At 44.9% G+C, this 24,296-nt stretch overlaps 1 protein-coding gene across 4 annotated transcripts in view; it reads left to right on the top strand.

The window, feature by feature from the left end:
• MOB3B (MOB kinase activator 3B) overlaps positions 1–24,296 on the top strand; it is a 184,070-nt gene that overhangs the window by 147,066 nt on the left and 12,708 nt on the right. For 3 of the 4 annotated variants that reach the window (XM_024558304.4, XM_045193681.2, XM_053925003.1), the window contains exon 3: positions 1,331–1,533. In XM_024558304.4, the coding sequence (XP_024414072.2) occupies positions 1,331–1,533 (203 nt within the window). Of the gene's footprint in view, positions 1–1,330; positions 1,534–11,820; positions 12,635–24,296 lie in introns of those variants that run through there. The other variant, XM_045193682.3, reaches the window with a different exon arrangement.

The raw sequence follows: 24,296 nt of genomic DNA, 5'->3' as shown, positions 1-24,296 counted from the left end.
GAAAGGCCGATGGTCATGTCTACCTTTCTTGATAAGGTTAATTATTTTCCTTATAACAACAGCTAGATGCTATGAGCTTCCCTTGCAGAGAAAAGGGGGGCCATTCCCATTTAGTGAATGCTTACTCTGTTTTAGGGACAGGAGGAGGATTTTACTTGTGTTAACACCTTCCTAGCCATGCAAGGGAGGCCTTATCATGATCCCCTTTTTACAAATGGGAAACCAAAGCTGTACAGGTACCACTTCTAATCCTCACAACCACTGGAATTTTAATCCGCATCCTACAAACAGAACACCTGAAGGTCAGAGAGGTCAACTACAGCTGGAAAAGGAGAGAGTAGGGATTCAAACTGTGTCTCACTTAGGATTCCCTAACACCATGTCACCACTTAAGGACAATGTACATAACAAGAGCTTAAGCAGTGTTTGAGAGGGAGAAAGGAAGTAGGCTTGCGAATCTGCTATTTGCCACCTGCCCAAGCTGGGAGTAGCAGTGGTCAGATGGGGAACCTGGGTGTCTGTGTCGTGAAAAATGTAGCCCTCAGCTCTTACCGACCGCAAGGCAATGGAGTGGTAGTGAATGTAATGTGAGGTATTTATGAAGTTTGTTGCCTTTGCCCACCTCAGGAACCGTGTATCTCAGGGTCTCAGGAAAAGTTTGCTTTAGAATCTGCATACTGGCAACCTGCAGGCAAATCTAACCTAGAAAGATGTTTTGTTTTGACCCCATGGTATCTTTAAAATTTCAGATTAATTGCTATTGTTTTTTAATGCAGCAAGTCACATAGAGCTCCAAATTTCTTAAGTATCTCAAAAACCACAATCTGTAACGGCTCTGGGCCTCCACCCACACATGGCCCCACGGGCTGGGGCTGCGTTTGCCACCACAGGCTCCACCACTCCCTGGTTCTCTGTGACAGAGAGTGCCTGTCTCCCTGTGGCATCGCCCTGCTCCCACCCATTTTCTTACATTAGAGGTAAGAGGGGGATGAACTTTCTCGGGGTTTATAAAGTGGGAAAAAAATTAAAAGGATTAAGGGAGAGTGTACATTTCTATGTAAAAATAAGTATTTCTACACATTTATTCATACCAAAATAAGATATAGCCAAAGAAAGAAACCAGACCCCTTCCCTCTTTTTGGTTGTTGTTGGCATTTGATTTTAGCAGCATTGTAGCCACTTTTTTAAGGCGGGGTCAGACGCAGCTGAGTGTCTGCAGGCCGGCCTGGGAGCCCGGGTCCTGGACTGTTCCTCAGCCTCGCACGTGGCCCTGGGGGACTGCCTAAGCTTTCCCATCAAGGTTTTGCTCTCTTTTTTTCACCTTCTCTAGGTGTTCCCTTCCCAAAGAACTTCCTTCAGATCTGCAAGAAGATCCTGTGCCGCCTTTTCCGGGTCTTTGTCCACGTCTACATCCACCACTTCGACCGGGTCATCGTGATGGGCGCAGAGGCCCACGTCAACACCTGCTACAAACACTTCTATTACTTCGTCACAGAGATGAACCTCATAGACCGCAAGGAGCTGGAGCCCTTGGTGAGTGTCACCAGGCAGTGATGGCACCCCAGTCACCCCAGGACCTATGCAAAATGCTCACTAATGGGTAGTTGTTGGCTGGGGTTGCAGAATTAGATAGGCTTCACAGGTCAGTTAAAGGTCAGAAGATGCCAAGATGTCCATAGCCACCAAATAAGTGTTTTAAATTTCTCCCTGAGAGGTGGCAGAATATAATGGGCTTGTGGTGGTTTCAGCTGAAGGGAGTAGCTTTAATTCTCACCTTCAAAACCAGTCACCTAATTACTTAATCTCTTCTGTGGATGTCTCTGATCTCTCCTGTCATCTCTTACACTGTTATCAGAAGAGATGATCAGAAGCATATAGTCTGCAAACACATTTTGAGCACCTATTGTGTGGCAACTACTGGACAGACGAAGGTAAAACTGCCTTTGAGCAGCTCTGATTCCAGCGACAGAGAGAGAGGAAGCCCAGACTAGAGTGCAGCATCACAGGAACTTTGCTTTCACACCAAATCCCTGGGACACAACTTTAGTAGAATAATTAGAACCCAGAACATTTAATATAAAACTGTACTATTATCATGTAGGGGGATGGGGACTATGTTTATTTTCTTCATACATTATTTTTACGGTTAGACTCAATCTGAGCTTTTGAAGTCAAGGACTCTGAAAAACCACATCATATTTGTAATGTGTGGTATTTTCCCAGGATGCCCCATCACAGCCCTTTCTAGCTGGCGCTGCTGAGTACTTTCTTAGCCAGTATAATACGCTGCTTTACAGTAAAATCATGCTTTTTTCCTGAAACAGTAAAAGTGGCACTTTTGCTAAGTGTAACTGATAGAGCAACCGCGTGTCATCCAAGTCCATCTGAGTAATGCCAGAATACAGGGGCAGGCGGTCATCTTTCCTACCGTCTTCCTTTCTCTTTCTATACGTGTTTCTAAAATATAGGTTTTGTTATTATTTATATATGGTGAGGCCAACAAATCAAACTATCCAAAGACTGTTTGTTATGCTCACAGATCCCAAGAGAGTCACATTATGTCATGGGGGCCACACAGGGGAGCAGCCGGGTTTGTCAGAGGCAGAGGGAGCAGGGGGGACGTGGGCAAGAGCCTTTGTTGTGGTTTTCCTAGAAAGCAAAGGCAGTCAGGCCAGTTTAAGATTGACTAGTTGGAATAATTTCAGTGGGCTCTGAGCCTAGGGGCTACCCTGGCTGTTTGGGACCTGGCCCTGGGGTGGTGAGGGCAGGGGAATCGTAACCCTAAGTGTGAGAGGAGGTAGAGGAGGTGGTTGGGGTGTGCGTTCTGTTGGTTTGTATTGATTAGTCAGTGAGCAGCTTGAGGGTAAGTTGTTTACTGTCTCAAGGAATTGCTAGCCCTGAGACCTCTCTGGTCAGCAAGACCCCAGACGGTAAAGAATCCGAACACAAAAAATAAAAGACATGTTTAATACAGTACCGTACCTGTATCTGGCCAAGAAGATGTTTGTGAATGTCACATGTCACCTTTAGAGTCTCCGGACTTGAAATCTGTTATAATGCTATGAGAGTACATGGTAAAATATGTAAATTTTTTGTGTCACTCAAGAATTCTGGAAGAAAGTAAGACTTTCTGGGTACACTTGAAGCATGTCATTGGCTAAAGAAGTGCCAATTTTCTTCATTTTTATTTACAACTGCTTTCTAGAAAGCTCTTGGAGGCAAGAACTAAGTTGTTTCTGAATCGGTTGGATAACTAGTGTGGAAAGAAACTGAAATACATTTTGAGTGAGTATTACTAGTTTGTCCTCTATAATGGCTGCTGTGGGTAGACAGCCACTTCAAGAAGAAAAGGTTGAGCAAACAGCTCAAGGGAGTTAAAATGCTGGAGTGATAAAGCTAATTTTAGAAAATGTCAAGGACAAAGGAAAGAGTCAATAGGGGCCATGGAAATGAAGAGAGTGGAGAAACCACTCTGATCTCCCAGAGATGGTTGTTTTTGGTGAGTTTAGTTTTGTTCTCTTCAATTGACATGTTCAGATGGAGGGGAAACATTTTCCCCAAAGACCCACCAGGAGCAAGAGGCTCTCCCAAGCGTGCATGGTTCCGGCTGCACTGAGCTACAGGAGCAGAAACGTCGGACGGGTAGATGTGAACATCGGTTTCTACTTATACAGAAACATAAAGGCCATTGTAGTGCAGAGCTGAGTGTAAGGCAGCAAGTAGAGAAAGTTTTTCTGTTTGCCATGAGACAGCTTTGTCATTTGCTAAAGAAGAGGCCACAGGGATTCTAACACCTGGCTGTGCCAGGAGCTGACCGAAGTCTCAGAGTCACAGAAAGGCCCCTCAAAACCCTATATTCTAGATAGGAGCCTCTTTGGGGGAAAAAACTATAATTGGATTAACCAAGAATTATTAATAATGAAAGTGAGCAAAAAGGGTATCAGTTTTTGTCCCCTCCCAGAAGCTTGTATTTCTTTATCTTGCTTCAAATAGTGTCCTTCCTACCTTTATGCTTTTTTAATTATTATTACAGGGAGGCTAATTTTAATGCTTTTACATGTTAATGGCAAGTGTTTTTAAAGCTTAATTGTCTGACATTATATATTCATTTTACACAAACCAAACCATATAAAGTAAACAAAAAAGACATTGATTATACTTAATAGTGTCCAGTGCCCACTAAGAATACTATACTTGTGGGTTGTTATTACTGAAATGAGCACTTTCAATAGTGCTAGAACACCTAACTTCTAAATCCACTGTTGCATTGCACCTGTTAAAATCAGTCACAGCATGTCAGATCAACACATTTTTATTTGACTTGCACATGTCAAGTACCCTATATATGCAAAGTAAGTTGCTCAAATGTTCTACGTACAGAAGAAAGATATACTTTTGAGAATTTACAAAAGCACTCAAAAATGTAAAACAATGACTGTTGCTCATCTATGGCCCTTGAAGGATGACAAAGAAGTCAGGCACTTGGCTTCTCATTCTAGTTGTACATTCTTTAGGCCCTACTTCAGCTAGAGGGACGGAGGACAGCATTTGTTCTGCCAGTTTTCCTGAGAACATCAGCGTGCCCAGAGTTCCCATACCTCCAGTGGGACATTCCTGGTGTCATGCCTTGGGATTCTGCAGTTCAGAGTCAGACACCTCACTGCATGTTTCTCTCTACCGTGGTTACAGTATGGACACCCCCACTCCCCTGCTCTCAGAGCCCAGCCATTTGCTTTTGTCTGATGTTGTGTTGACGGTCCAGCCCCCCAACAAGGGTAGAGATTCAGTCTTAGACTGTGCCAGGGACAAAATTCAACTCTCTGGGTTCAGACTTCCTTTACTAACTTGCAATATTGAGAGAGATACTTGACTTTTCAAAGCCTCATCTTCCTCATTCATGGAATGAGTATAATAATAGAATTATTGTAAAAATTAAATGGGTTAGTCACATGGTAAGTCCTTAAGAAATGTCAGCTGTGAAGTGAGAGATAAAGAATGTAAAGAAGCTGGCATATAGTAAGCAGAGGCACCCCAATGTTCTCTTCCTTAGATCCCACAGCCTTTTGCCATTTTAGTAATCCCCCAGGTAGCCTTGTAGTAGATAGAGTTCATTGTACCAGTGTCTCCCTCTTTGAGGGCTGGCGGTGTACATGACATAAGCTTGCATTGCCTGTGTTGCCTGGTACATCATAAATGCTAACTGTAGTTTTGAATTGAGTAGAGTACTTTGTGGATGATGTACCTCTGTCCAAAGGGACTAGAGGTGTTGATTCCTTGGTGCCTCCCTCACCTCAGAATATGCCTGCAGACCTCCTCTCATCCATTGTTGGAAGTAGTGCTTCATCCTCTCAGATTAGCAATAGAGATTAAAAGTGAAATAAGGTACAGAGCAATGAAGAAATACCTCAGCTGTCTTAGGCCTGACGCAGAAAGATGAGACCCTAACTTTATGCAGTTCTCTGTTTCAGATTCCAGCTAGATCACTCAGGGAATATTGAATGTTCTCACACTGCCTGTGTGTCATGGTGTGCCAGGCATAAGGGGACCGACCCTCCAAAGTGTTAGCACTAAAAGTCTCATGTCCTGGGAAAACTCAGTCCTTGGCAAATGGAGATGAGCGGTCACTCCATCAAGTCTCTGAGTGGGAATACAAATTGGAATTCAGAAGCTGGGAAGAGGTCACCCTGGCCTGTGCACTGAAGGCTTGCCTCATGGCTCCCTTTGGGACTTGCTGGTCAGCAGCAGCCTGGGAACCCAGGGAATCACATGCCATTTCATTTGGTCCCCAACAGGGAGGCGGGGCTGGAGGACTGACATAGACACAGCTGTGACTAATGATCCATTTCTCATGTAAATGCAAGTTGAACTCAAACAAGTTCACAGTTGGAGGGAAGAAGTCCAAATGATGCTGGTAATTAGAAAATGGGCCAGGCCCTGATTGAATAAGCAGGCTGCTGTTGGCCCTTGGCAGTCTGGGAGTCAGCTTACAGAATTAAGCTAATCAGAATTATTGTTAGCCAGTACAGGCAGCCAACAGTGTTTTGTTGGCCTTTCACTACAAACAAAGGCAGGCTCAGAGAGGGCTGTCAGTAAGGCAGTAGCCACTGAATAAGGAGCCGATTAGGGAGGAGGAGAGATGTCGGAAAAGTGGGAGGGGTGGGGGAAGGGGTAAGACTGTAGGGTGCTTGTTCACCCTAATGCACCTGCTGACCCCTGGGTGACCTTGGTCTAGGGCCTTCACCTTCTCTCCAGGGCTTCATTTCCTTATTTCTAATAGTAAAGGTGATTATACCATCACCTACCTTGTAGAAGTGCTGCTGTGAAACCCAGCAGGGCTGTTGGGTTTCATTCAACACCACAGGGCTGTTCTGTCACCTTGTATATAGCAGGGTGCTTGGGCCAAGTCAGTGCTTCTCAGTAGGGCTCTGCACACCAGCTAATCCCCTGGAGATTATTTAAAAATGTGCACACCTGGACATCACCACAGACACACAGAAATCAGAATTATTGGGGCTAGTGCCTGGCACCATGCACCCTTGGTCTGCATCTCAAACTTGAATGTGCCCACCTGGGCATCATGCCAAAATGCAGGCTCCGTTTCAGTGCACCTGGGCCTGGGATGGGACGCGAGCGTGTACATTTTGCTCCCAGGTGATACTGATGCTGCTGGTTCCCAGACCACATCCTGAAGGGCAAGACTGTAGATGATGAATATGCTCATATTTGAGAATTACTACCTTTAGCACACATCATCTCTTCCCCTTTCTAGGAGTGGGGGTTGTTAGCTCATTAAGATGGGGAAATAAAGCAAAGAAGAAAAATCTAAGGATAGTGTTGGCTAAAAGTATTCCTCAAAATGTCGGTCCTGAATGATGCTCAGTGAAAGCACGCTTTTTTTCCTTGATCTGGTGAGCTTACGAAAGGCTACATCATCTCCACCCTGGAATACTCATAACGTACAATCACAGATGAAAGGCCCTGAGAAACCATTCAGTGAAGAAACTGGTTCGATTTTATGTAGCCCACCTGAAATCTTTTTTTCTATTGTTATCACTCATTAACATCTCATAGAGATCACAATCCATGGACAAGATCCACAGTTTAGGCAACACTGTTTATCTTTGTGTGTGTCTTTGGAGGAGTTCTGCCTCCCTGCCCCTACCCTGGCCCCAACCACACACTCACCACAGCTCCCTGGGGTAAGGAAGAGAGAAGACTAAGAGGAAGATGGGAGGGAAGTGAAACTCATAAGGGAGGGCTTCACAGGGAAAAAGAAACCCATCCCTGCTCACTCCTACCCCTCCCACATCACTGTGTGACACCTCATTACTGAGTTCTGTTCTTACCCTGTGCAAGGCACACAGGCGTTTCTGAGAAATAAACACTAGCTTCATTTCTAGAGTTCCAGATGTTCTATTAAGCTCTTTTCATGTATTATATCATCTTTTCCTCACACTTATTACGTTTACTTCAAACAGATGTTACTTCTCAACATCCAAACCACGTCCCTCTCCAGTTCTCAAGACACTTCTTAGACTGCCATTTGGTCACACCAAAGCTTCCCCTCCTCCCTGAGTTTGCAGCCAGTGCCTCTTGGGTTATGACTGAAGTTCATGTTCCAAATGATTTTCAGGTTTGGCACCAAAACCACTCCTTTAAAAATGGTGGCCCAGCAGGATGAAAAAGTTTGAATACCAAAGATTTGGGAAGCCTTGTCTCATAGAGACCCAGCACAGCCCATCCAGGCCCAAGCATATGCTCGCCTTGTGTTCCCCTAAGAGGTGGCCCAGTCACGCCTGCACTTTCCTCGGAGACGCTTGGGCGAGTGCGGCAGCCAAGGTTGGCCTATAGTGGTAAGATCAGGTCAGGACTGTGAAAAGAAGCAGAGCCTCTCACATGAGCCAGAGCTGCCCCCCAAAATAGCCAGCAATGAAGAACCATTGTGGGGCTTTTGAAAGGACCTTTTTCTTCTGAAACATCATCTGCAAAGGCCTCTGGGCTGCTTCTCATCAGACGGGTTCCTTGACTTCAAGCCAGATGGCTCGGGTAGGGACACAGGCATTAAAAAGAAAGAGCTTCAGCCTGTGGGCCTAGCAGTTGGCTTTTACAATAAGGTTTCCATGATTTTGTTATACCACATCGGTTATCTGACCCTGAGCAACTCATGTTATGTCTCTGTGCCTAGGTTTCCCCATCTATGAAAGGGATCATATCCAGAGCCTCCTCCTAGATTGTCTCACTGAGATGATGATTTTGGGTGTGATGTTTCACTAGCCTTGTCTTCTTTCATTCAAGGAGACCTTCTTTCTTTGCTTAGAGAGGCCTTCATGAATTGAAGCTGGTGCAGAGAGTAACTACAGATTCCATTAAAGGGACTCTGACCATTTAGATGGGTTGTGGACATGTGTGTGTCCAGCATGGCATCAGCTGGTGGCAGTTGTTCAGGGCAACCCAAACGCCCAGGGCTGAGTGGGAAAGCCTGCCAGAGACCATTTTAGGAGCCTTGGCAGACATATTGTGAAGTGTCAATGTGAAAAATAGTGAAGAAATTTGGGATTGTTTTCAATGAACTGCATTGTGCTGGGTTATTGAGAATGTGGCAGCATCGGCCACATGCCTTTGTCAGTCCTATTTACTCATCCTTTGCTAATGTTGTATTTGTAAAATGGTAGGTGCTTGTTTTATTCATTTGTTGGTTTTGGTATCTTTCTGGGGAGGTGGTCAGGGTGGGATGTGGTCTGGCTTATCTCAGAGCCTAAAATACAATCGATCAGAGTTGAAGATAATGACCGTGGGGATACTGCCAGCATACAATATTAAGTAATAAAAACAGGATTTAAAACTGTATTGAAAAATCACTCTACTCATATATGTATTGTTTAGTATTGTCTGTTAGTACCATCATAGATCAGAAACGAAATACAGCACAAAGTGTCGAGAGTGGTTCTTTTTTAGTGGAATTATGAGTAATGCTATTTTTTACATATACTTATATGGGCTTTTCAAGTTTTCTATTACAAGCATATATGACTTTCATAATCATCATAAAAATCAAACTGTGTGCTTTAAAAGGCCTTAACAACAAAGACCGACAATGCACATAACACATGGCCTGTGTGCCCAGAACCAAGTGGCTGAGTGGCTCGCCCCTGCCTCTGGCCGTGGCTCTGCTCCCCGCTGTACAGAGCTGTGGTGACAGATGCTCAGAGGAGCAGGCCAGGCGTCGTGCAGACCCCTCGGTGGCTGTGGGAGGTGGATGTCCGAAATCCCCTTGGGCAAAACAATTCCCCGGATGTGGGGTGCTCCCCCCTAGACAGTGGAGTTTTGAAGCCTTATTTTAAGTGGGCAGATCTCAGTGATTCTACAGCACATGAAGGAGCCTGCAGGTTGCTCATCTGCAACATGCCTAGCCCTGCAGGGGCAGGTTTGTTCAGTCACCTCACCGCAAAGGCACTGTGACCTTGACTGAGGGTGTTGCTGGGGGTTTTCCCATCCAGATTTCTCTACTTAACTGTACTTGAAGAGATTTTTGGTTTTTTAAAGCTTCAAGTTTTAAAAGAGAACAAAAGGGATTTGTTGAAAAGAGATTAATTCATACCGTAGGATGGTCTATATACAATTTATTACACTTCAGCATAGTATATGTACCATAACTACAAATAACTTTTAGCAGAAACTATAGTGTGGGCCTAGAGTTAATTCCAACTCCTTATTACATAGATGCAAGTATTAGCAAAACTCAAGACCAGAAGTGACTAAGGAATATGTCTCTGCCCTGGTCTTAATCATATTCTTTTTGTATTATTTTTCTTCCTAAAGAGGACCATTCCCTTCTCCTATCCCCAGGAGCCCCTGTGCTATCCTGGTTTATACCACCCCATATCTCTAGTCTTGTGATTCCTTTGCATGGGGATTGATATTCTAATTACAATGAATTCTCAGTGTTTAGCTGCTTGGTTTAAATTTTAAAGTACAGAGCCTTATAAAATTATTAACATATTCCCATAGCTCTTGTTGTTTCTGTTCCACTTTGTTATCGCACACCTCCATCTAATTCTGACATGTCAGATTGTGCTTCAGCTCTGCAGGATGCACACTAAGAATGGCAGGCTTACAAGTCGCACACTGCCTCTCTCTTTACCTTTGCTGAGTGGGAACGGCTTGTAGGCTGCCTGTGGTTTTGACTGGCAGAGCCGTTTCTAGATCATTCAGTAACATACATTACTTGCTGACCATGTGCTGAAAATTGGGTTCTTACTTTCAAGGAATACACTGGAAGTTTTCCTCCTATACCTGTCTTTACTGCAGCATCTCCCAAAGTATTTTTCCCAGAATCTACTAGTTCTAAGGGATATCAAAGGATTGTGTGAGAAGGGCTTCCATGGCAAATAATTATGGAAAATAGTGAGTTGATAACTGTATTCCAGTTTCTTTAATACCCTATAGGCACCCTCACCCTCCATGCAAGACTTGTAGGTGTATTGGCTCAGAAAATCCTTGCTCTCCAGAGCATTTTCTACAGCTAAGGTTTTGAAACACCCTCTGGGAACCACTGACTGTACAAGCTTATACAATCTACCTTCTGTATTATAGAGTCAGTCCTCTTGTGGCTGCTGAAGTTCTTCTAAGCGTTTACTGAAAACCTGCTCTATGTTGGACATTGTGCTGAGTGCTAGAGTGGCAGCCAAATAAGATCTATCTCCATTTGTTAAGAAGCTCAGTTCTAAAAGAATCATGTCCTTCGCCCCATCACGTAGAGCTGCACTATCCAATACAGTAGCCACTAGCCACTCTTGACTACTTAAACCCAAATTAATTAAATAAAAAATTAGGTTCTTAATTTCCCTAGCCACATTTCAAGTGTCCAAAAGCCACATGCCTAGTGGCTTTTGTAGTGGAAAGATAGTGAACATTTTCATCATCATGGAACAATCTTTTGGATAGCACTGAATGAAATGCTTTATCTGCAAGATTTACTTCCTAAAATACACTCCTAATACCTTCTTCCACCATGCGTGGCTGCCAGATGTGTTCGAAATTGTCCCCATGTTGTCTCAGTGAGGCATTGCCATTTAGTTCTTTAAGCTCCTAGGATGATCTGTTTCTCTTCGCTAGGCCACTTCTCTCCCAGTTTACAGATGAAGAACAGACTCAAAACCATCTATCTGTTCAATGTTTCTCCCTACGTCTCCTGTCAGAATCTGCATTTCAGGGAGGAGCTCAATACCTCACGCATGCTGTTGCTCTCTGGGGCACCAAATACTCAACACACTTTACTATGTCTGCAGTGTTGGGAATTGCTGCAGAATGTCAATCACAGCAGGAATTAATTCATCTTCATGAACATTTACATGAAAATATGAATAGTCAGTATGGCTTGGTGCCCATATATAAATAAGCCTGCCAAATCTTGGCTGCTATGTGTGGTCTCAATTAGTTCAAATTTCTGAGCCAGATAAAAGTAGATTCTTTGACTACAAAAGATGTCAAATGAGTATTAATGTGGGTATTGAATGTGGGAAGGTTTTACTTCTCTCCGCACCCACCTGCCCACCATGATAAAAGAATGAGGAAAAGGTATTAGGTAGTCCCTAATCTAGGGACTTGTGTGATCACTTATGTGGTGTTAAGAATATCTCTCCCCATGGAATAATTTTATACATAAAGATCAGTTATATAAGCCACCAACAAAGCCAGTTCAGCCATTGTACTAGAACTTTATGTTAATCAATACTAGTTTTAACATGTTAGTGCTAATAGATTCCTATTACATCATGTCTGAGTATAACTGGACCAATAAACAAAAATAAATGCCTACAGGTAGGTCTGGATGAAGGAAGAGAAATTTAGACTACTCCGAAGGCAACTCCACGGAGTTCCTTGAATGGGCCATGTCGTCTCACTCCGGGCCATGGGATGTGCCAGTCCCTCGGCACTCGTGTCCTCTCCAAGTCCTGCTTGTCCGGAAAGTCTCAGCCTAATCATCCCTTCTGCAGAGAGGACCTTACTCCGCACCACGTCAGCTGTCTGCTGATGGCTCCTGGAGTCCCCTGATCCCAAAGAAGACAACCAAGATGGAAGCCGCAGTGTCTTTAAGGAAGGACGGCAGAAATGGTGAACCACCATTTCCTCCATTTTCTGTTCATAGGACATGAGTCACTAAATCCATTCCATGCTTAAAAGGAGTGACATTAAGCTCTACCTCTTGAAGAGAAGAATTTCAAAGAATTTTTGGACATGTTTTTAAACCACTACACAGACCAAAAACATAAAAATATTTAACTGGTAATGTTTTGTTAGCAGCAAAACAACAGCACCAGGTGTTAAACCTGGGTCCAGCAACCACAGTTCTTGAGTTCTGATAAGAAAAGAATTCAGAGCCAAGACTCAAATTATGAGGGAAAGTTTATTTAGAAAGTCACAAAGATAGAAGTAAGCCACAGAAGAAGTGAGCTCAGGAAACAAGTTACAGAAAGGCTTGGAGTGGGGGGAGGTGGTAGAGGGATTGAGCAAAAAAGGAAAAAAAGAAAAAAATTACAGACAGAGACAACAGTGTGGTGATTGCTGGTGGGGGTTGGGGGAAAGTGGAGGAAGTTATATGGGGGATAAATGGTGATGGGCAGGCACTTGACTTGGGGTGGTGCACACCCAATACAGTGTACAGATGATGTGTTGTAGAATGTGCACCTGAAACATCTATTCTTTTGTTAACCAGTGTCACCCCAATAAATTCAATAAAAAGGATTAAAAAAAAGGAGGTCCCTTGGTTGGAGCTTAGGGGAGAGAGGGTGGTGGGGAGGAGAGAGAGAGAGATGCTCCTTGAAAGACAAGAGGAAGGAAAGGTCCAGGTGTGCACCCTACCCTGGTTCCTCCATCCTGAGGGCTTTTATCTGATGGTCTCAGGGGAGGATCCCGACAGAATATTCATTAGCTTTCCAGGTGTGTCTCCTCAGGATCACGGTCTCCACAGATTGGCCGATGCCAGGGCAGGGGGTCATTAGTCAGTGCACCTGGTCCTACGGCAGCCATGGCGTCATTCAGTCTGGCTTTGCTGCTGCTCTGGGTGGGCCTGGAGCTGAAACATAACTGAGCCCTAGATGTCATCTCCAGGGGTTAATGCTTCAGGGAGTGGTTGTGCAAGGGCTTGTAGTTTTCCCGTTGCTAGACACTAGGGGCTCTCTGCCCTGGTGTACTTTGCACCTGGCCCACCATTCCTGTTCGGCTCATGTCTATCTACCTGCCTGCAATGGTTTGTTTTTGATTCCCAGCATTTCCCTTTCTTCTCATTTCCCACATCCTACTGCTCAGGTCAGCCCTCTCCAAAGCACTCATTGCTCCAGGAATCATCTGCCTCAAAGAAAACTCCCACTACCTCAGTATGGTCAATTCCTCTTCCCCTCCCTAGCCAAGCTCATGGGGTGGAAGGCCACTTAGCTAATTGTTGCCACTTTCTCACTTCTTTTCACTTCACGGGAACTTGGCCTTGGTCACTCTGGAAACCTGCACTTTCTCCTGAAGAGTCCTACCCTGCAGCCCTCTGCACTTACTTTTGAAACAGAGAAATATAATTCACTAATAATCCTGGTTATGTGTGAATAAATTGTAAAATCATTGTGCTGGACCAAAGAAACCAGACACAGAGAGTATGTACTATTCGATCCCATTTATATCAAATTCTAGAATAGTCTAAATGAATTCACAGTGTCAGAAAGCTTATCGGTGTTGCCTGGGACCGAGGGTGGAGGTAGGGGTCTGGCTGCAAAGGAGCAGGAGGGAATTTTCAGGGATGACAGAAATGTTTCCTCTCCTACATGTAGTGGTTTTATGGGAACATATATCTGTCAAAATTCATTGAACTGTCCATTTGAAGGGAAAATATATCTCGAAAAACTTCCTTTTGAAGTATTCCTAGTAAATGCATGCAACTTACTTTACAAACAACCTCTGTATTCAGAGTAACATTTTGACAGGTTTTTGTGGAAAACTCTTGTCTTCCTGCCGCCTGGGTGGTTAAGGAGACAAACTGAAAAGGAAAGTAGCAATGTGTCTCTAAGGTCCAATCAGAATATCTTCATTTTCAGTCGGTTATAATAACAAAAGTACTTCGCGCCGCAGGGACGGGTGGCTCTCCTTCCCCGCCGGCAATCAGTTGTGAATGGTTGTAAACCATTCCACTGCACATCACCCGGGGAGATTTCAGAAATCGTCTTAGTTCTCAGGCCTCTTCCCAGACCTGTGAAATCAGAATCTCCAGTCTGAATCTTGGTGGGGCCCAAGCACAGCAAAGCTCTTGTGTGACACCACAGGAGAGCCCCATTGAGGTGAGTGTCGTGCCTCCCAAACTTTTTCCTGCATGAGAGCACCTGGGGAGCTTGTGAAGGATGTAAATGCATAGGTTCTATTACTGGAAATTCTGATTTGGCAGGTCTAGAATGGGGCTCATGAATCTGCATTGCTAATAAGTGACCAGGTACTTCTGATGCCTGTGGTTCAGGCCTCACACTTTGAAACTAATACCAGCTATTCCCAAATGTTTAAGAAGAATTGGAGTTTAACAAAATTTTTGATGGTATCTAGCCCCACCACTTTTATTTGCTTAATCCCAAGCTTACTTCCTCCCACCCCAGCCTACCCCCAAAATCAACCTTACACCTAGTACCTTGTCTAGACCAAGATGGTCTTTGTCACCCGCTTCTGGCAGTAATCATCTCCATACTCCAAAAGCTCATCCCCACCCCGACCCCAGGCCTCACACGTGTTAGAGCCTCACCATACCAGCCCTAGGGGCCCAGTGCGCCAAGCACTTGGCTAGGTGCAGGGGATACAGTGACTGGCCTGTCTTCATCTTGGCATGAGCCTTCCTATCGATAGAGATATGAATGGTCTTAATTCTCCCACTGGTAAAATGAGAGGCCAGAACTTAGATTAGTGGCCCTTGGCAACAGCTTCTGTGAACATTCCGGGTGAAGCCCAAGCCGTTTGGGGGCTGCACCTTCTCTTCCACCAAAGCTATCCCATCTCTCTCAGCAAAGGCTTTCATGCAGGATTGCGTCAAAGAAATGGTTTCTGCCCTCAAGTCAGTTGTAAATCCTCTGGATGAGGGCGGTTTCGATTTCTGTTCAGTTCTGGCACATTGTGGATCCACACTGACATAGATGTCCTCCTGCCTTTCTTTTTCTTTATGTGTTTCTATTGTCCACTTACTTTAGAAGAGGTTCATGGTAGAAAATTACGTCTTACTAAAGTATTTCAGCATAGAAGAACTTCAAGTGGTCGGTAATAACTATGAACTTTTTAAATTTGATATGTCCATCTTCTGAGGATATAATAGGGAAGGTTTTGAGTGGAGCGATGGGCTGTTGCCGGACCATGGACTAGGATATTGTGGGAAATGTGTTTATGTATCATCTCATTTACCCTGCACCCAATTCTATGGGATACATACTGTTCTCATCTTTACTTTGGAGAGGAAGAAGATCAGACAAAGAGTTAAAGCAACTTGCCCAATGTCACATGCTCTGTGAAGGGAGGAGTTGACCACATGCAGTCTGACTCCCAAACCCAGTTTAGTCTGCCTTGGCCTCTGCTGAGGAAATTCATGTGAGGTGGGTTTTTGCTTAGGGACACACTAACTCACAGGGGCCTGGATGCTCTACAGCAGCTGGATGATCCCCAAGGTTCTGTCCATCTCAGCAGCATCTGGCTGGGAGGCCACGTCAAGTCACATCCGCTCTCTGAGCCCATGGAATGTGCATTGTTGAGTAACTCGAGTGAGTTGACAGTGTGTAGGAGCTCATGCTAAGCACTGCAGCAACTGAAAAGACATGCCCCTTGCCTTAAAAAGGTTACTATCTGTAGATCAGAAGACCCAAACTCAAAGCCTGCAGAGGCCAAGAGGATAGCAAATTGAGTTAGCGAGTAGGTAGTGAGAAAGAGAAAACTGAGGGAGCAGCTCCCATGCACCTGCAGCTAATGGGTTCAGTGGGGGAGTGGAGACCCGGGGTTTCCAAATCAAAAGAAATTGGAGCTCTAACATCTCAAGTGAACTCTCCAGAATTATAAATGATGGCAACTGATTAGAGCAGTTGTATTTTATTTTTAAACCTACAGGCCTAAAAAACTCTTTCTAGGGGCACAGTTTGCCTAAAGGCCATTGTTTTGTACTCCTGCCTTACATAGAGCCAATAGTGGGCAGCAGAGGGTCTGGCCCACTACAACCTGGCAACACATCCACAGTTTCTGAGCTTAACATGTTATTAGTAGAGTTTGTCCTCATCTTGAAAGCCCAGAGCATTGAAGCACAGGAATGAAGCATGTGTGTGTGTGTGTGTGCGTGCACGCTGGGGGTGTACAGGGCTTGTGTGGATCAAAAAGACAGTGGTCACATGATTGAACGGACGACAACCTCACATCATGCTGCTCTGCGCTCCATCACCATCGCTGGCCTGCAGGGACTGTGTTGCTGCAGTCACCGAGAGACACAGAGCACGTCTGTTCTTTTGTCACTGGTTTCACTTGACACGACCAGTGTCATCGCCAGCTGGCATTTAGATTGCTGACCCTGTTGCCACCAGGCCTGGACCGTAAGTGGCTGCTGCCATTGTATACGCTCAGTGCAAACAGTAGAGCCTTCAGAAGCCGCCGCACACCATCTCTGCCCGGGGTACTGGCACCAAGCGCCAGAGTACTCCCAGTGCACACTCAGGTCGTATCGTATTAATCTTTGAAAAACATTGGCAAGTGGACAGGAGTCAAATAAGGTGTTTGCCCACATCCAGCACAGGCTGGCTTTAGTTTTATGACCTAATGATTGAAGAGGAAAACTTTCATTCAGTTTGGCAGTCCCTCTCATCTCTACATTTCATTTATAATAGAAGGTTTCTCTTGTGGTTTCCTCTTTCTTCGGAACTAGCTCTTACCCTGGTGGTGACAGCAGCCTTTGAACGTGTACTGCAGAGGAATCTTAATAGGCGCTCACAGGATGTGGGTTTTGTCTCTGGTGTCACTGGTGTGGATGTTAGGGTTCTGAGAGGTTCTCAGACGTAGTTGCTTTTTATTTTGGTTTCTGTTGCTCGCTGGTGCAAGGGTGGACAATGTTTTGCATTCATAGAGAGAGATTATTCTAAATGAAGAATTCTTGTAAACATTTTATGTCCAATATTGGTCGTAACAGCAGAGTGAATGTAATTAATTGGACATGAATATTTTCTGAAAAGCGCATGCATGAGTGCACACACATGGGCACAAGCACACACGTTAATGCTCATTTTTCCCCGGTCATGCTTCACATATTTCCAGGCCCCTTCTCTGGGGTTCTTCTTCTTCTTCTTCTTCTTCTTCTTCTTCTTCTTCTTCTTCTTCTTCTTCTTCTTCTTTTTTTTTTTGTTCATTTTGCTGATGGAATTATATGCAAAAGTCTTTCTTAAGTTTTTTGACTTTTTTTGTCCAAAATTGATACCCATGGGCCTTTTTTTGTTGTTTTCTTAAGTTTTACTGTAAATTGTGATAAACTACCCTTAACAGAAAATTTACCATCTTAACTATCTTTCAGTGTACAGTTCAGGGGCACTAAGCATACTCACCATTCACCTCCAGAAGTCTTCATCTTAATAAGGACGATTTTTATTTTTTAGTTATTTTTCCTATGTGAGTCAGTTCTTTAGGATGTGCAGTTGAGGAAGGGGAACAAAGTAGGGAAAGGGAAAGGATACCTGCTCTTATTTCTCTGCAACCGAGGCAGCGCTGCTACCTGCTGTCAATGCACTGGACAAATTCCCTCTTAGACTGAGAGCAAAACCCACTGTGGCAACAGCTCGCAACAACCTGCACTATTGCTGAAGAGTCTTAAAACTACAGCTTCAAAATTAAATATCAAAAACACGGGAGGAAGGAGCCCTGACAGGTAAAAGTTGCTTTAGTTCTATGAAGCATATGCCCTTTATGTAAAATTTGTGTTGTTTTTATGGTTCTTTAATTGGGAACCCAGGGTAAGAAAACAGGGCTTGCGTCCTCTGTGCTCGGAAAGCCACTACAGTTTAGTTTTAAGGGTTGCAGGCAGTTTGCTCCTTTTTTGTTTTACATGTGTTTTCTTACTGACGTAGCATCACTGCTCTGCAAAGAAAGGAGAAATATTAGACTACTTATGGTTGGGTCAGTTTTGAAAAGGACGAATATGTAACCACAGGGGCTGTAAGCCTTACAGAGTCACACTGCTCATGGTATCTGCAGGGTGCAGAGCAGGGTTAACAAACTTTTTCTGTCAAGATTCAGATACGAAATGCCTTGGCTCCGGGGCTGTAAGTGGCCTCTGCCACAGCTCTGCAGTTCTACCCCTGGATGGGGGATGCAGCTGCACACTACGCGTAAACAAAGGGATGTGACTGTATTCCGGTACACAACATCATTTATGGGGCTTGACATTGAATGTCATAAAGTATTCATGTGTAATGAAATACTACTCTTCTTGTGATTCTTTTCAACTATTTAAAATGTAAAAATCATTCTTAGCTTATTTGCCATACAAGACAGGTATGGACTGGACGTGGGTCCACAGGCCGTAGTTTCGAGATCCCTGATAGAGAGGAGGAACAGGATTCCAAGGCCCGTTGACAAGATCTGAATGACAGATCTTGGTTCAAATTCTCTCTGCCAAGTATTAACCATGTAACCTTTGGTGAGTCACTAACCTCTCCACGTTTCAGGTTTCTAGGAGAAGCATAATGACCACCCCATGGAGATGACAATCAGTGACAAAGTGGGACACAAAATGGGAATCAGTCCCTAAAGCTCTGAGGAGGCTGAATTTCTCTTTACGGGAGCCTGAGAACACATTTCAATTGGTGGTAGTCAAACTCCTAGCAATAGATCTTATTTTATTAAAATGAAAGAAAGTTCAATTTGTTTCATGTCTATTTACTCCATCAACATAATCCTTTGTTCCCGTCAAAGGAATGAGACTGCTGAGAAATTACAAACTTCTAAATTACAGGCTCACTGAGGAAGAAAATTCTCCATATATTTTCATCAGATACACAATAGAGTCCTTATTAAGTGATGGCAAGCTCTGTCCTGTGGTGAATCCAGCGAGGCTGACCGGTTTCTGTGGAATTCTTTGTTTTCCCTGGGGAGGAGAATTCTTCATCCACAGACCTGTGCCCTGAAAGTTCACAGCACAACCAAAATAACAAATCATGTTTCTTCAGGATTTCTTGAATGTCATTAAGAGCTGGATCCATTAAGCTTCTTTTAGAGTAAATAAAATCTGTGTCTGCAGCCTAACCTAGTGGAACTCTGCTTCACCAGCCAGTGCCCCACAGAAAGACCAAGTGCCAGAAGCAAACAGGGATCCCCTTACTCTGCCCTCCACCGTCAAGTCTTCAAAGAGCTGGGCAGGTGGGCTCTGGGCCACACCGACATCTATTACATCCTGCTAAGGGAGTGGGTGCATTCAGTCAGCCTTTGCTCATCCCCAGACAAGGGGCACAGGAACATCTGCCAGACACCAGTCCAGCTGCACTGACAAGTACAGGGTTTGGGAAGGAGGGAGTCACACCCCTTAGAGCTCTGGGGACCTCAAGCCAGACTGTGGAGGAAGGAGCTGGGCAGGCCGAATGAGGAAGGTGGGGAAGGGTGGCTGACAGCCAGAGAGGGCCGAGACTATGCCTCGCTGGGTTACAGGTACATCACGTTGAACAGAAATCAGGTGGGATCCGCACACTGTCTTAGTCAGGTACTAACAGTGAGCCAGTGAGAAGGATGAGAGGTGGGGGCCGTGGCAGGTAGATCTGCAGAGCGAGTCAGGTGTTAAAAAGCACGGAACGGGGCACTGTGGGGCTTTGGCGAGGAGATCTTGAGAAATGCAGTGACAATGAAACATTCTGACCCAGGCTCTTGTTTTCATGAGGCGTGGGGAGGCAGCCTGCCTCGTGTTCATAACCCATCTTCTGTGGTTAAGTGAGAAAGCTTCGAAAATGTGCAAATCTGCCTCTGTAAGATCTGTGTAAATCAAGAGACTGAACATGTTTACACAAAGTGGCTTATTTTTAATGTTTTCAGGATTTGGGAGAAGAAAAACAGTGTGATTCGTGTATCATCTGAATAAATATTCTCTGTGGGTGGCGGGTCTGTGTGTTTATCTATCCATGCAGATTATACATGTACTCAGGGTGTGCAAATATGTGCACACGTTCACACACATACCCCTCAGCTGCAGAACGCCCTCTGTGTCAGTAATGTGGGCTGCTGTTTAGGAAGAGAGTTAGTCAAATTAATACTGTTTCTCCGTGTGGAGGGAGGTCTGGCCTACCATGTTTCTATTTTTGTTCCTTTTGGCTTATTTGCCACCCACATTCCTAAAAGAAAGCAGAAAAGACATTTTTAATTCCTGTGTGCTGGTTGGCTCCCATGTATACTTTAATTTGGGAGGATTTTTTAAAAAATGTTTGTAGTTTGGCTGCCCTGCCTGCCTTACAAGAATTCAGACTTTGGGTTACTGGCAAGGAAAGGCCAAAAATGGTTCCACCAGCCAAGTCCTTCCTCCTGTGCCGCTGACTCAAAGAGACTCCCGTGCGGGTATGAATGAAGATCCAGTTGGCATGAGCCCGATGCCTGGGGACATAGTGGATTCATTAGGAAGACAAGTTTTCAAGTTTCAGCCTTGAGTATCCTAGTTCCTAGCTATGCACCTTTGACCAGGGTACTTAACCCCAGTTCTTTTATGTGTGAAATGAGGCTAATACCACTCACGACATAAGACTGCTGGAAGGACTGAGGGAAATAATGAATGTGAAGTGTTGATCACAGTGCCTGGCACATGGGAAAAGTGCAGAGAGTGATAGATGAGAACACAGTTCACTTGTGTTGATTATTTAAGGCTCTTACACCACTTTCCCATCTTGTTCACTCCATCTTTTGTGACCTGACACCCATTCATTTATTCATTCATTTATTCACCAACTTATTTATGTGTATAAAGCCTTGTTACAAAATTCACGTGAAGTGGCTGCTGTCAGTGTTCTATGAGGATTCTTCATCCCAATTCCTGTTAAACAGATGCAACTACGTTAAGAAAAATAGTTGTAAAAACGTGTGTAGACCCTGTGCTTGACCCCTGCTCAGGGCACCTGCTCTGGGCTGCAGCCATATCCTCCTGGTTTCAAAGGCCCTGAGGACAGAAACAAAGTGCACTGAGCCCTGGGGGACAGCAAGACACAAAAACATCACCAAGGCAAGCTTACAGAGCTCCCAACCTTCCAGGATCCGGGAACCAGCTCGGGAGTCCAGTTCATCGGAGGAGATTGAGCTGGGTCCATGCTCTCAGAGAAGGTACTGAGTGGCTCTGCTACAGGCGAACCAGAATCATCCTTCTCTCTGGGCCCTTCCCCCCCGAGTGCACTGAGAACTCCTGAGAGAGTTGTCCCCCAGAGGCACCACCCGTGGAACTACCTTCCTAACCAGGGGAGCTGGGGCTGGGGGGCCACCCCCTGGAATTGTCAAGGCATTTGAGAAGAGACCCATGTTACTTCCTCTGATACATGCAGCTGTATGGGTTCTAGAAAGCGAGAGGAGAAACTCCTCATTGAGGGGAACACTGGCCCCACGTGGACAGCTTGGGGCCTGAGACACAGGCCTCCCTGGGCCCAGGGACAGATAGGAGCTTCCCCCTCCTCCATTATTCCTGCTTTCAAGGTTTCCAGCTAGGGAGTGGTTAGGGATGTTTTTTATTTGCTTGTTTCTTCTTTCTTTTTCCAGAAATTTCCCTGTAACAAGTAGCCTGTTTTTCCTGGGCTTCCTCTTAAAGGCAGAGCTTCCCCCTGTCTGAGGGACAGCGAGCTTCCAGGTCGCAGGTCGTATCTGGGCCTGAGGCCATTTCCCTTTCTCTGAATCACTGTCTCCCATGTCCACAGCTTGTAACCCTCACAGACATGTAAACGGCATGAAAGGATGAACAGGAGTGTTCTGGGCAGGCCAGGGAATGAAATTCTCCATGCAGAAGAAACAAGCACAGGCCTTGGCTGGAGAAAGAGGGAGGCAGACCCTGAAATCCTTGCAGTCACTTGAACGTGTTGGGACTTTATCTGGTGAGAGACAGATGAGTGGGAACAAGTTTTTTGCCTCTTTGGATTTTCAGCAGCTCCGTTGCAGCCTGCTCTGTTGATACCAAGCAAGGATTAGAGAGTGCAGACCTTTGACCTTGGATTCACTAGGCAGCCTGGTATCACAGGAAACTCTTGAGTCCTTCAAACTGAAGGATTTGTAGATGACAGTGGATTTTGATTCTTATCAAATGCCTGGACACAATATTACTTCCTCTTTGGAATCTACAGCTGCTAAACCACACCTGCCCATTGCTAGAATTCTTTTAACACCAGTATGGCCATGCTCTTCCTAGTGCCCTGATGCTAGAAGAAACTTCACTGAATGCCTGCCCCGTCCACAATCAGAAATTACCACAAACTGACCCATGGGGTTTAACTGACTGTCACACAGCCCTTGCTGATGCCAACTTACATTTATTTTGGTTCTCATGGTGAGGGAGGAGGAAACTTTGCCCTCAAGGTTCTTTTGGCTTGTGTAATAATCAAATAGGCATGAGACAGATTAGCAAGAGAAAAAGACCAAATTTGATTACATACATATGTAGGGCAACCCACAGACTTGAGAGAGTCAGGGATCCCACATGCATGAGAGGTTCAGAGACTAAAAGGGAATGGGGGTATGTATGACATCCTGAACTAGGGATGAGGTAAGGTGCCTTGGGGCTTCAAAGGGTCCTTGCAGGATGATATAAAGAGCAGGTATTTAGTAAATAGTAGTTTTCCTGTCCTAATAGATAGGTCATAAGAGGTTATCTCTAATAATCTCTTATTATGGGCAAGGCCCATAATTCAACTTCCTCTAGGAAGTGAAGGGAGGGGCAGAAGTTTCTCTTGAGCCTGAGGCTGAAGTTGCCTTTAGCTCAAAACAATCCACATACCACAGAGGCACATCTTGAGGTGACTAGTTCTGACAGTTCCAAGGGGACTTGCTTTTGCTGCCATGTAAGGAAATAGCAAAATATCTGCTTGACCTCCATGTGCAAACATGTCCTCAGGGGTTTGCCTGTGGCAGGGGCTGAGGACCCTGGCGGGGGGAGGGGTTGGGGAGGTTCTGAGGAAACCTTGGCAGAGGCATCACCAGCACAGTTGTCGGGAATGGAGGAGGGAACGAGGGAGGACTCATGAGAGAAATGGAATTGCACAATAGTCAACATTTTCAATCCACACAAATTTAGGGAAGGAGAAAAATTAGCCAATAAAAAAAAAATGGAGAATACAGATACAAATTGGTGGTTCTCCGATCTCTTAAGAAATGGAACTTACAGGATGAAAGGTACCCCGGAACGCCTCTCCCCGAGCTGACTATCACCCCAAAGGGCCTGGCTTGGCTGTTGGAAGGGAAAGTTCCCACTGCAGGGCTTTGGTGTTACCCACAGCCCCCCTCCAGCCCCAAGGGAAATGTCCCTGCACTTCCTGCAGCATTTCAGAGGGACACCCCCAAGTCTGTCTCTATTTGAGAGGACACTGGTGGGTGACTCAAGGCTAGGCAGGGCCACACTCCAGCTGGCAGGCCAGTGGGGCAGGGGTGCTCCAGTAACGGAGGGGGTAAAGCTGTGCTGCTTGCAGTGAGCAAGGAAGCACTTTATGAAAAGAGCACCACCTGTGGCTGCCTTTTCTGTGGACTCACTACTTTTCCTTTGTGTCTTCTCAGCAACTGTTAGCTTTTTAAAAAAGTATATTTTATTGATTATGCTATTACAGTTGTCTCATTTTTTTCTCCCCTTTATTCCCCTCTGCCCTGCACTGGCCCTCCCATCAGCACCCCCCAACCTTTAATTCATGTCTGTGGGTCATATATATATATTCTTTGGCTTCTCCATTTCCTACACTATTCTTAACCTCCCCCTGTCTATTTTGTACCTACCATTTATGCTACTTATTCTCTGTACCTTTTCTCACATTTTCTCCCACCCCCTCCTTGCTGATAACCCTCCATGTGATCTCCATTTCTGTCATTCTGTTCCTGTTCTGTTTATTGGCTTAGTTTGCTTTTGTTTTTGTTTTTTTAGATTCAGTTGTTGATAGTTGTGAGTTTATTGTAATTAAATCAGCTGATAGTCTTATGGGCACTCCTTTGTAGGTAACTGTCTCCTTTTCTCTTGCTGCTTTTAAGACTTTCTCCCTCTGTTTAATCTTGGGTAATATAATTATGATGTGTCTTGGTGTGTTCTTCCTTGGGTCCAATTTCTTTGGGACTCT

The sequence above is a fragment of the Desmodus rotundus genome, chromosome 1, assembly GCF_022682495.2.
Source record: "Desmodus rotundus isolate HL8 chromosome 1, HLdesRot8A.1, whole genome shotgun sequence".
Lineage (NCBI taxonomy): Eukaryota > Metazoa > Chordata > Mammalia > Chiroptera > Phyllostomidae > Desmodus > Desmodus rotundus.
This window is presented reverse-complemented; position numbering and strand designations above follow the sequence as displayed.